General features: G+C 28.5%; 1 protein-coding gene and 1 non-coding gene across 2 annotated transcripts; both read right to left on the reverse strand.

The window, feature by feature from the left end:
- Positions 1 to 745: 745 nt before the first annotated feature.
- On the reverse strand, positions 746 to 1,261 carry LOC136074469 (uncharacterized). The gene has a single exon (XM_065786792.1). The coding sequence runs from the start codon at positions 1,259 to 1,261 to the stop codon at positions 746 to 748; it is 516 nt and encodes a 171-aa protein (XP_065642864.1).
- A 4,497-nt stretch (positions 1,262 to 5,758) lies between these two features.
- trnan-guu (transfer RNA asparagine (anticodon GUU)) lies at positions 5,759 to 5,832 on the reverse strand. Its single transcript has one exon. It is a non-coding gene; the product is annotated as a tRNA-Asn (tRNA).
- Between the last annotated feature and the right edge of the window lie 8,584 nt (positions 5,833 to 14,416).

Raw genomic sequence — 14,416 nt, forward strand, 5'->3', positions numbered from 1 at the left:
AAAAGGTTGCAGAATATTTTTTCGTAACTTTTGAGTGTTGCGGTCTATATTTATTACAAAAAACATACTTATTTATATATTTTTTTAAATAATTCCACTATTGTACAAGCAAAAGATTACATATTGGTGATTTATTTTAGTATTTTGTTATCCCTTCCTTGGCACTTATTACCGCTTCTACACGTCTTGGCATACTTTCTATGCATTTTATTGCATTATTTTGAATATCTATGTTATTGTGCCAGACTTTGATCATCTTTTTAATTAATTGTATTTTGTTGGTGATCATTTCAGAAGCAATTTCCCTTTTCATGATCTCCCACAGATTTTCAATAGGGTTTAAATCTGGTGAGTTTCCAGGCCATGGTAGCACTGGAATTTTCTTTGCTTTTAGGTACTCTGTAACCTTCTTTGCTTTATGGCATGGGGCAGAATCATGCATAAATGTAAATTTTTGGTTCTTTGGGAACCATTCCTTTAACTGTGGTACCAATCTTGTGTCAAGAATTTTTATGTATTGGTCCTGGCGCATAGTTCCCTCAACGATATATAAGCGCCCTGTTCCATGTCCACTAATGACAGACCATACCATTATACCTAGAGGATGCTTTACACGTTCTAAGATGCAGTCTTTGTGGAATTTTTCTTCAGCTCGTCTACGCACAAACTGTGATTTGTTCATCAATATCTAGATTGTCGATTCATCCGAGAAACATACCTAAACAACATCAAAAAAACTTATAAGTCAAAGTTTTAATGTAGGCAAATCTCTAAATGGAATGTGTACAATTATAAATGAAGTACTTACATTTTTCCAGTCATCGACGGTCAAATGCCGATGACTTTTAGCCCAAGCAAGGCGTTTTTGTTGCATTGCTAGAGTGAGCTTTGGCTTTTTAGCAGGTCGACAGCATCTAAATCCTTGTTCTTTGAGTCGGTGACGAACTGTCATTGGAGAAACTGGTATTCCAGCATCTTGTATTAAAGTGGTTAGTATTCGCCTAGGCTTATTCCTATTTTCTAGGCAAATATCTCGTATTTTTCTATCGTCTCTTGGCGTTGTTAGCCGTTTTCTACCACAATGTCCTGTTCGTTGAGGAGTATAATCAGCATTTTTGTCCAGATTTTTATTTATTCGGTTGACTGTTGTCACAGAAATCTTTGTCATTGATGCTATACACCTTTGAGAATAAGAAGTATTCTTCAATAATGCTCCAACTTCTCTTTTTTTTGAGGGTGAAACATCTTTTGCCTTTCCCATATTGAACAAAACACGTGATTCTAGTAAACCGTTATAGAAGTCAAATTATATGTAAAAATATTGATTTAATCATGTTTAACTGTAAAAAATAGACACATAAATAGAACTCAATAACAAAACAATAAAAAAATCTTTGAAAACTTTAAAAAGAGAGCAATACACAAACAGCACTTCACGCGACAACGACACAGGTATAACTGCCAAAATTGTCAAAATTCGGGAAAAACCCAATAACTTCATAATGAGATGAAATGCAATGTTGCGAAACTCCCAGATTAAAGTAAAAGGTACATACATACTATTTGTAAAATAAAAAAAATTATTTTGTTAAAATGTTTTGTTAATTTTGAACTTTATTCACAAAGTTTTTAAAATTTGGTCGTGTTTCTAATAATATGAGCACCCACTGCACAGTGGTCTGTTTGGGCTGTTTTGCGGACAAATTTATATAACTATTTGAAGGCAGGTCAAAATTGCCTCAGATTTATATTATAAAGTTGCGGCCTATGTGTTAACATCAGGGTAGCAATCGTGCAAAAAATGGGGTGCTGATCCGCCCAGGGCGTCACTTTTTTATGGGTGTTGAAAAAAAAAAAAAATTCTTCTTTCCAGTTTTTAAATTTCCTAACAGCACTACTTCCTTCCTTTACTTGCTTGTATTTTCCATAAAGGAGCGGCGAAAACCATTTTCCAACCCCTGCGATTACTGTGTATGCAGCCTAAATTTTTACGCCGAATCAAACTTTTTAATTATGTAATTTTGTAAACCATAAATAATGATTTGTGTTTACAAAATAAAAATATTGTATAGCATTTTATTTATTTTGCGTAAATAAAATACTATACAATATTTTTCATACTACAATTATTCATGCAAGCTATAGCTTGCATTAAACACAGGAATTAGGTAATGACATTCATCACTGAATTAAAACTTCCTATTTACGAATTCTAGCAATAGTTTATATTGAATTAAAACCCTCAAAAATTAACATTAAAAGCCATATATAACAATTAACAATAAAAACTGTTTAACCACATAACCACGTCGCCAAATGGGTTAAAGCTTTTTAAAATATAATTATTCAATTCAGAATAAGAACAAACATTAAACACTGAACACGATAAAAAACAATTTAGTAAAAGTATATTACTTTGTTTCTGGTAATTTCTCCGTTCAATATGGTTCTCTATACAGAACAAGAAGTTTTCAAAATAATATTAGATAACAATGTTAATTCAGCACAAGCATTAATTACAGTGTTTAAAATGTTAGAGAATATTAACGACATTGACGAACATTCAGAGTTAGTTTTAACAAATACATTTAGGCAGTTCAGCAACCTAAAAAAATCAATGTTTATTGCAAAACGTATCAAGATTGACAAAGAAGCTATAGTAAAGCTGGGAAAAGTGGAGGTAATTAAAACCTTCAAATATATATGTAAATTAAACAAAAAATGACATAATTATTATAGAATATTTTTTAATTAGTGCAGGTATTACTGCATTTATAAACAAAACTTAATTTTGACAAAAATCATTATTATTACTTTTGTGATTATAAATCATAAAGTTTGATATTACTAATAATAATAATTAGAATTTTTAGTGATACATATATAGTATTATTACAATTATATATATATATATATATATATATATATATATATATATATATATATATATATATATATATATATATATATATATATATATATATATATATATATATATATATATATATATATATATATATATATATATATATATATATATATATATTACATATATTTCATATATAGGTTTTGCTGTCATTTAATGAAGATATGATAAACCAAGAAGATGACTGCAAATTCAGAAGAAGATACGCAAAGAAATAGAAAAAATGGGATAGTATTTCTCGAAAGTCAAAAATTCGAAGAACAGAAGAACTCTGGAAAAATGTAAACAAACTTGCTGAAATCGAGAATATTGATCTGAAAGAGGTTTGTGATTTCCTATTATCTAGATGTTCATCCTCTAGCTGTGTCAAAACTTCTCAAATAACAACTGTGACAGCTGTTGCAATCTGCTGTGATTCACTGCTGGGTCAATCAGCATACAGAAAACTGAGGAAAATGCTAAGAGCTAACAGTATCGATGTTTACCCAAGCTGGAAAAAGGTTCAAGACTTCAAAAATTCTATTACTCCTCTGAAAACCGTTCCCCTACCTGAACCATATATTGGAGTTTACTCTAACTTTACAGAATCTGTCAAAATCACAGTAGCCCAAATTCTTAAGCTTGAAAATGTCCATAAAACAAATGAACTAATAAATTTAGTTCTTGAAATTAAATTTGGATATGATGGCAGTGGAGGACATAAAATGTATAATCAGCTACACAATGTAAATACCAATAATATAATCATGGCAATGTTTTGCCCTCTGAAACTTTTAAACTCTAATGCAGATGGAAACAACTTAATATGGGAACAAATATCTCCAAACTCAGATTTTTCACAGAGGCCTCTTATGCTTCAAATGGGAAAAGAATCACGTGAGAATGCACAATCTTTAACCGTTTTTAATGCGGATATAAAAACAATGAAGGAGGAAGGTTTCATTATTATCTTCAACGGACAATATTTGAATATTAAAGTAAACATTGTTGCAGACAGTTTTGACAGAAAAGCATCAAATATATTTCAGGGCCTTGGAGGTGCTTACTGTGATCTTTGTGATTTATCTAAGGAATAATGTGAAGATATATGTACAATTGAACAGGGATTCGTTATAAATAGAGACATCGAAACCATGGAGCAGATATTTTTGGATTTAGTTCAAGAAGACGGCTCTTTAACTAAAAAGTCAAAGGATTATGATGTTCGCCATGGACAAACAGCAAGTCCAATAGCTGGATCTAACGTAAGGTCTGTACAAGTACTCCATGCATTACTCCGTGGATTTGACCACTTTATGAAAGTTGTGGTTCATTTATCTGCAGGAGTTCACGCATGGACAGAGTCTAAGACAGCCAGTACTACGCACTTCCTTGAAATAGAGAAAAAAAATATACAGGAGTAAATTGGAAAAAAAACAGGTATCAAGTGGGATTTTGCAGATACATCAGGTCAAGGGGGTAGTACTACAACTGGCAATGTTTTAAAAGACTCTGGGTGGGCTTTGACCCTTTAGTTACCGAGCAAAGGAACAAAGGTCGATTACAATGCAAATTGTGTAGTGAGATAGGGCATAGTAAAAAAACATGTTTCAAAGTACATGAAAATGACATTGTTAATACTTTGTTTATGTAAAATAAAAAAATTAAACTTGAGCGTTTGCTATTTTTTTTGTCTTTTTAAAAGTTTAGATAAAATAACTAGTGCATTATGCTTAAAGAAACAATTAAACATAGTTTTTATAACCACAAATAACTTAAAAACCGGGTGTTTGGTAAATATATGTGGCATACCAAAACAATGGCAACAGTATGAAGTTTCTAAATAATATATGGTTTAGTATTACCAAATTTCCGGTTTTTGAGATATTTGAGGAAGTATACAAAATTTAAGAGATTTTTTTTTGCAGAAACTGACATTTGCATTAAATTTTTTTAAAAGAAATGAAATTTTTTTATTAATAACGTTAAAAAAAAAAAAAGGAGTTAATACTTTTATTTTGTTCATTCAATTTCGTGAGAAATGAAATATTTTTTTTAATTTTTGTTTATAAATCTGCTGCATATAATTAAAATTAGAAAATGTATGTGAAAAATCTAACTCTGCGGTGTGAACGTTTTTTTTACATGTTTTTCAAAACTTTGAAAGGTTGTCATTTCTTAACCAGGCATGATAATCACCTCTAGTCTTTTCCATTTAAGTCGAATTTTATTGTAGTTTCAAAAAATCATAAAAAAATTTTAGTCCAGAAATATAGATTTTTTCATTTTGTCCACCATTTGGACCACTGTGCACTGTATACTTGTATTATGAATGTATTAAAGTTAATTGTATGTAAAATAAATAGTGACGAAATAAATTACAAAAAAAAAACAAAAACATTTTGACATTTGTTCTCAGTAAATATTTTAAATGCTCGTCAACTTAGACAAACGCGCTATTAATTTTCATTACATCTGCCGGTGGGAGGTAAATATTTCCGCCTCCAACTTGGCGGCCACAGCCAGCAGGGAGGCAGAAGCTATTGGAGGCGGCCTACAAATGGTTTTGTCTCCAAAAATTTTTCTGGAGGCGGACACCATTGGCTTCCGCCTCCCTATTAGTGTCGGCCTCCACGATATTTTGCCTCCAAAAAAAATCTCTGGCAGCGGCCGCCAATTGACAGGCGGAAGCTACTGGAGACGGAATAAAAAACAATTTTTGCCGCTAAAAATTAATTGGGAGGCAGCTATCTAAAAGCGGAGGCGAGAAGATTTCTGATATTTATCAACACTGCTTTATTTTAAATTTGTCTAAGAATTACAACTTTCAAGTTGTATAATAAAAGACAACATCGCTCCCGGGTGGGCTTGAACCACCAACCTTTCGGTTAACAGCCGAACGCGCTAACCAATTGCGCCACGGAAGCTACAGTTCTTTTGAAAAATAATATATTTATAAACTTAATATTTTAAATTTGTAATTAGTAAGAAAACTGTATTGTAAGTCATCGCCGCACAGTGGGCCAGAATTCACTTTTACTGGACAAAATTCATAACTAATTTAATATTAGGCCTATATTGACTAAAATTAGGATGAATAATATGATGTCTGCGCTTCTTATGAAGGTGTTATTTTTTTAGTTCGTTGCTATGGATACTAAATTTCGGATAGCAAAAATCTAGTTTTGGTATTTGCAGATATTTTTACGAGTGCTATGTTTACCAAATTTTATATAAGTACCAATATGAGGTCGCGCTTTTTAAAAACGTGAATATATTTTTTATTTGGTTGCTATGGACACCTAATTTTGCTTAGCAGCAACTAACTTTTATTAGTTGCATATGTTTTATTTGCGCTATGTACACTATTTAGCACTTGTTTTATTATGAGATCATTGCTCGTGAAAAGCAAAACTTATTTAAGTTTAATATGGTTAACTAGTGTTATTACACGTGCTATTACACGTTGCTATATAAACTTGTTTTCCTGTAGAAAAAAATTGTATTCTAGCTTAATTCATTAGTTTTTCTATTTAGCAGATTTTACGAGCGTCTACAGAATCTTTAAATTTTGTATGTTTATATTGTTCCCATGCATTCACAATCATCAAAAATCTTTGACAATGTAATCTATAAGTAGTACAAGCTTAGCAAACAATAATTCACAAGAATTTGAAGTTGACAAAGTTGCAACTTTTCTTTGTTTTTAATGATGATTCTTGAAATGATAATGTAGGTCTACCGAGTTGTTTATTTTTACTATCCTTCATTAATGTGGTATTAAAATCATTTCCAAGCCAAGGTGAATTCTTTATAATAAACCTTGCACCGGTTAGTTTACTTTGAATCCATCTCTTTATAAAATCAAAATAAATAAACGAAAGACTGTTGAGTCAAATAAATTAGTGAATTTTGCTTCTTGTGACACTCATGAAGCCTTAATAAAAACAGCATTTCAACATCTAAAATGAATAGCCACAACCAAAGCAACCAAAATAGATTATTAAATCAATTTGGTTTGACAAGCGCAAATAAATAAGAACAAAATTTAAATTAGGATTTATATATATATATATATATATATATATATATATATATATATATATATATATATATATATATATATATATATATATATATATATATATATATGTATATATATATATATTATTGGTCAGTAATACATTTTGTATGACTAAGACCGTATTATATGTTTTCCACGTTTTTTAAAATTTTGTGCAAATAAAATTTTTTAGCGCAATTACAGATTTTTTGTTAGGTAAAAGAGTTCAAACGTAAAAGAAAACCTAAGTGGCGCCTAGTGGCAGCCAAATTTATAAAATTATTAAAGCAAACATATATAAGCTTTAAAATATCTGAGTATAAAAGCAAGATGTAGCAATAAAAAAAATATATTGTCAATTAAAAGCAAAAGTTAGACATTAAAATATTTTATAATACAATTAATTATAATACAATTAATTTTATAATACAATTAATATTTTATAATACAATTATATTTTATAATACAATTATAATTAATTAATTTTTTATAATACAATACAAGTTAAGCATATTTAAATTTGCTATAAATATGTTAATTACATACCAATTTTAGTCTAACAACTTTTAAAATCTAGATAATATATAGAGTTATAATATAATATTTTAAAAAGCGCAATATTTTATGTAAATTTTATTTATTTCCATCGATTTTTTAAACAACATTTTTCTCTTTATAATTTTTTTTTTCTAATTTACATTTGCATCTACTTCAACCACAGCATTAGTATATTCATTAAAACTTTAAGTATATATAAACGGTTTTAAATTGTTTTATAATGTCTTTATTTAGGTTCGACACCATTTAGGCATCAAAATTCTGATTTTGGTTTTTATACTTTTGTCCAGTCACTGACCCACTGTGCGCCACAGTGGAGAACATACATTGACTTTAGGTTTGGCCAGGCATTTTTTAAATAAAAGAAAAGTATTTCAATTTTTATTTAAATAGGGTTTATAAATTAATTTAATCTATATAAAAAAAAATTAATTAAATTATACTAGATTTTTAGGTGAAATAGTCAAAATAGTTACTTGTAACTTATGTTTAAATAAGCGTGTACAAACAAAAAAAAATTAGTTGTACGGGCGTACTAATAATGCCTACCATATATAAACATATTATCAATTTAATGCGTTACATTGATTTTTTGGTCGGCATTATTTGTACGCGCGAACAACTAATGAGCCCTTTATGGCACTTTATATTGCAAAGTTGTTTGTCCATCCTGGTTTTTAATTGAAAATAATGGTGTTGGAGCACGTTAAGCATAAATATTTTCAAGAATAATAATGCTGGATTCTAAATTTTTCGAATAAACCACTTTAGGGATCACTACTCATGATCCACTTAGATATTTGGGCACCCGAAATTTTTTTAAAAAAATACAGAGTTTTAAAAAAAGTACCAACAGTGCTCATATTACCCAGACGGTATAATAATATGAGCACTTTAAATTAGCTTAAAAAAATAACATAAATATGATAAATAAGTAAAGAAATAAAATCTGACAATTAGAGCTAATTTGTGGAATATAATGATTCGTTATTAACAATACTTATCATGAAAGTATTAAATTTTTAATTTTTATTTATTATTTTTAAATTTTAATTTTTAATTGAAACAACACTACACCTTTTTGCGTTTAAGTTAACCAATTTTCACTTTAATTTGGCATTTTTTCATTTTAATTTAGCAATTTTCACTATAATTTGTAAAGTGAAAATTGCAAAATTAAAATGAAAAAATGCCAAGATAAGTAAAAATTGGCCAACTTTAACGCAAAAAGGTGAACTTGATTTTAAACGCAAAAAAGAAAAAAAAAATTTATACGTTAACTTTTCAATTTTATTAACTCTTAAAATTGTAGTAAAAACAATAAAAATTTTTTACTACATTTTGCTTTTATTCAAAAAGCAATTAAAACCAATTTTACCCCAATTTTAAGAAACTAGGTAATTTCAATGAAAAACACTGGTAATTTGAGTATGCTTATATTACTCAAAAATTCTGTCTTTAAGTAAAGTCAAAAATAAATGTTTCTACACATTATTTTTCTAAATAAAACAGGAATGGATTTCTAGTTAATATATTTTTCTTTATGAAAAAATAAATATTTATATTTCAATGAACACAGGGATTTATTGGAACTAAATCCATCGAAATGAGAACTTGGTTTTTGTAACATAATAACTGAAGCCAAAGAATAGCATTCTGCATCCAAGAAAATAACTAATATGCTTGTAAATTCCATACTTGACCAGCCAAACTTCGTGAAAGAAAAAGATTAATTTGGTAAAGCCTTTTCAGAAATTAAAACAAAGCAAACATAGATTGAAAAAACAAAAATATACGGAAGTTAAAAGCTTTCACGCCAGTCTTCCAAGAAATCTTTAAATGCTTGTTGAACAGTCCTGTGACAAAGGTGTCAGTAGTTGGTTAAACACTTTGCCAATTAAAGATCAAAATTTAGACCTAAATAAAGAAGAGTTAAAGTACTTAAATTGAGATGTTCCACTTGCCAATTCACACCAAAGTTTAATAAACTACACGCTATGACATGCAAAAAAAGTGGCTTTTTGTAACAGACACAATAATATCTGAGATTTTTTTATTGTTTGCGTAAACAAAGATTGTATAGACGTTCAAGAAAAGCCACATTTAACAAATACGTTAACAAATGAAAAATTTCATCTCAAGACTGCCAATACAAACGACGAAACTAGATTAGATATAAAAGCTAAAGGGTTTTGGAGGCAAGGAAAAACTAAATTTTTTGATGTTAGAGTTACGCAAGTAAACTTCAAATCCTACAAAAACCAACCAACAAAAAGGTATTGCGTAGCCACGAAGAAGCGAAAAAACGCGAATATTTAAAACAAGTTGTAGAAGTGGAACATAATACCTCATTGATTTTTAGTACAAATGGTCGGTTCAAGGACGAATGTCAACAATACACAACACTTCTTGAGCTCAAGTTATCTTTGAAGAATAGCAATAGATACAAAACAGTCCTAAACTGGCTTAGAACACGTCTATCAATGGAGATTACTAGAGCCCCCTTGCTCTGCTTAAGAGCGTCACGAACTCTTTTTAGTCACTACAGCAACGATGACGCTCGCTAAGAAAGTGTGTTAAGTGAAGTTGTTTTGTTTAAATTAGTATTGCTGAATTTCTCTCTCTTCCTTTGTAAATTATGTAACTTATACATAAAAAAAAAACAATTAAAAAGTATAAATAATTTAAGAAGCAGTGGAACAGTAATTAGAGTTCTGGCTAACAAGGTTAAGAAACAAGTGGTTCGGGTTTGATGCCGATTCCAGCCATAAAAGCGACAATGGTAAGGAAGGAGGTGTGAACTAACTAGTTGAATGCTTTTCCACGTTGCTCTGTGATAAAACCGTTAGTTCTTAATGGAGCACCTTATTAACTAAAAAAATGAAAAAGGTACGGGATTATGAAATATATTTTGGTGGTAATTTATATTAGAATCTGTGGTCCATCTGATACAATGGATTTTTCAGAACTGACCTTTAACCGATAAATTAGCTTAACTCTTTTGTTTAATATAAATAACTCGCGAAATCGAGTTATACATATAATTTGTATTGTAGTGTTAAAGCCGCAGTTCGTTAAAAGTTCCAATATTTTTTCGAAGATTCTTTATTTTAAGGTTTGTAATCTTTAAGTAATGAAAATCTTTAAATAAATGCTTGCAATATATATTGATTTGAAAAAAGTATATTTAAAATATTTTTTTTATATGTATTTTTTTTTAAAGCAATGCCTTTTTTATTTATGTCCTCACTTACAATTTAAATTTTTTTATGTGTTGGCTGATGATTACAGATTGTAAAATTCTATGGAATAATTTTTTGCAAGTGTAACAAGTGCCCTTAAAACAACTATTTAACTTAAAAGTCCGAAACTAAAAACAGACTTTTGAAAAGTTTTAAAGCTATGTCCCATTGTGCATCACTAAATTTAAAAAAAATTTCACTTGCTCTAAATGTTTTATTAGGGGAAGTATTTGCTTAATACATTCTAACTCTCTGTGATCACTGTGAACAATAACTTTCTTCCTATAAATATAATGATAAAGAATTTTGATTCATTCATTTATTTTGATTTGTTATTCATTTATTCATTTTGATTCATTCATTTTGATTTATTGATAACTGATTTTTCTTTTTCTAACTTGAATATTTTAAATTGTGCATTTCAGATATTCAGTGTATTTGTATAGCCTTAGGCTTATTGGTTAAATTTACTCTTCCAGCTCTCCCGTGCTTCATTTTCTGCTATGATATTCTTTTTTATTTAATCTTATTAATTTACCGTCCTCAAAAACTTATTTTCGTATCCATTCTACTTAAGATTCCTTTTCTGGGGAGGGGTTAAAATCCAAGTGTAAAAAGTGTTATCGTAATAGATAAAGTTAGTCCAAGACTAACTTTATCTATTACTGAAGATTAAAAACGATTCTTTATTATTAAAACGTTTTTTGCCTTAGGCTAAGGGTTGAGCTTGTGGCATTTTAATTAAGTTTTAAGTCTTTACCTAAATTTTTATATGGGGTTATTATCTCTGTATTATTTAATAATCAGTATGATTTCAAAAAAAAATAACTCAACCGAACATTCAATACTTTAGTTTACACGTAGTATTAATGAGTCGTTTAATAAATCTGAATATACATTAAGAACTTTTATTGATTTATTAAAAGCTTTTGATACTATAGATTATCAGTTTCTTATTAAAAAGCTCGAACTATATGGAATCACAGAAGTCTTTTTAAAACGTGTAACAGTTATTTAAATAATCGTGCTCAATGTGTACACGTTGATATTAAATTACTAAAAGCTTTACTAAACATTACTTGTGGCTTGCCACAATGTTCTATACCTCTTCTTTTTCTGATCTATGTCAATGATCTCCAAGATGTATTCAGCCTGAGGAAATAATGTTTGCCGACGACACAAATTTATTTCTATAGCATAACAACATTACTTTGTTATTTGAAATTATGAACTTAGAACTTAAAGAATTTTTTAACTGACTCAAAGTAGATAAACTTTCAGTAAATGTTTTGTCAATATTTACTGTAAGTTTATCTACTTTGAGCCAGTAATTTAATTTTTATTTCAGTTTAATTATTTTAATATAATTAAGTAAATTAAATAGAAAATAAAATTACAATCTATTATAAGCTTTTCTTTATCAAAAAAAAAACAAAAAAAAGCGAAAAATTTTCTCTCTAACAAGTTTACTAAACAAAGGGTTTTACTTTCATTTCAATTAAGTTTCAAAACTAAATTAAATTTTTAACTTTAAACTTGCGGATGAAAGGACAAAATAACTAAATGTCTTAATATAAATATAAAAGTCGAAATAAACTAATACTGCATTTGAAAAAAAACTTTTATAAGAATCCGCCCGTCTCCGTCAAGACAGAATTCAAAATAACTCAGAAAAAAAATCCAAAAAAACAAAAATTAGGATCGATATATATATATATATATATATATATATATATATATATATATATATATATATATATATATATATATATATATATATATATATATATATATATATATATATATATATATATATAAATATAGATATATATATAAATACATACACACTATAAATACAACGCTAGATAACTGTATATATAGTTACCTAGTTTTGACATGATCAACTTGAAATTGCCTTTTTCATGCACTTTTTAGAGAGATTCAGTAGTCTTGAATAGCAGTTTAAATTAAATTAACATTTGAATTTTTTTACACTTATTGATTGAGACTGGCGTGTTTGGATAAGTTATTATTATTGATTTAATAGATTCACGAGAGGTGACACACCTATCCAAAAATGGTCACAACCTCAAATTTGCGGACCGAAAAAACGACCAATGGGGCATTAATCTGCAAGGTCTCAGGTATTACCAGATGTAAAATTTAAAATCTAATCTCTATAGCCAAAGGAGAAAAATACATTTAAAGTTTTATAGCACTTTGCGCTACTGATCGCATTTGGAGCCCTGTTGTAAATCTATTTTGTTTTTTTTTTCACTTTTGGGTTACGGAGTTTTTAAAAAATATCAAAAATTCTTTACATATATGTGTTGGCTATAACTTGACGAAAAATCAGCTCTTTAACACTTGTGGTTTGTGTACAGGGACCTAAAGTATAGGGTATGACACTAAAAGCCTCTTTAAAAAAAGACGACGGATGCTTTACATTTTTATTCTAACCTTATTATCGACTATAGAAGTTTTAAAACTTAATAGAATGAAGCTTTGACATGTATCTTTCAGGTAAAAAAAATAAAAGCATGATATCTTTTATCTGTACAAAGATATAGCTCTTAAAGTAGGAATCTCACCTTTGAAAAAACAGCCAAAATATAGCAGCTTTTTGTGGTTTTTATGCTTTTTAAAGATTCAAAGTTACATCAAATAACTAATTTAGTAACAATATCATGAGTTTACTTTGTCTGCAAAAACAGTGCTTTTTTTGTCCAAGTTTGTATAAAATAGAAAACACATAGTTAGAGGCATTTTTTCTAATTGTTCTGAATTTAAAACACATAAAAACCTCTTTATATTTTTTGTTGTTGAACCCACAGGTTTGCTTTGTTGTTTTTGTTTAAAATGATTGACCAAATATTGGATATAATAAAAACTTTTTTTTAAATTGTAAAAATTAAAAGAATTGTAAATTAAAAAATTAATTGGTAATTTATAATATAACTTCAAAATTAATGTTAGAACCAAGTTTTTTTTATATAAATCAAATATGTATAACCTGTTATGCTTTTTTTTTGCATTGAAGTATCTCCTAAAATCTTTTATTGCTTTGACCAGGTTTTTTCTACTATTTAAAAATGTGAAAACAAATGTTTCTTATTTTCCGGGAAAAGCCACAACATCAAAGTAATTACATTTAAGCAGTCAACAGCCTAAATAACTAAAAAGATTTTTTACCAACACAAGCTTGTACTGAAGTTATTTTTCAAAGATCAGTTTTTTAACCACTGAAATGCTATATAAAAGAAAAACTCATCAAGATTGTCGGCAATCTGTATGTTTCTTTTGTTTTTCAAAACGTGACAGGCATATTTCTGATTTCATCAAGGAAAGAATACTAGGTATTTTTTCTGGAAATTCCATTGATTTTAAGGATGATAGAGGTTCATTGGAAATATGCAATTCCTGCCGAGCAATTGTACAAAAGCATGGCAAAGGAGATAGAAACTTGTCTCTTCCAAGCTACATGACTTTAACAAAGTGATTATTGGACCACAGACCAGAGGATTTGATTCTTGTAATTGTTTATTTTGCCAAGTTGGCCAACTAAAAGGACATTCTACAAAGCTCTCTTTTTTAACCGATCAAGATTTGAAAGAACCATCAAGTAGCTTTAATAAACTATGCTCAAAC

The sequence above is a fragment of the Hydra vulgaris genome, chromosome 01 (genome assembly GCF_038396675.1).
Source record: "Hydra vulgaris chromosome 01, alternate assembly HydraT2T_AEP".
Taxonomy (NCBI): domain Eukaryota; kingdom Metazoa; phylum Cnidaria; class Hydrozoa; order Anthoathecata; family Hydridae; genus Hydra; species Hydra vulgaris.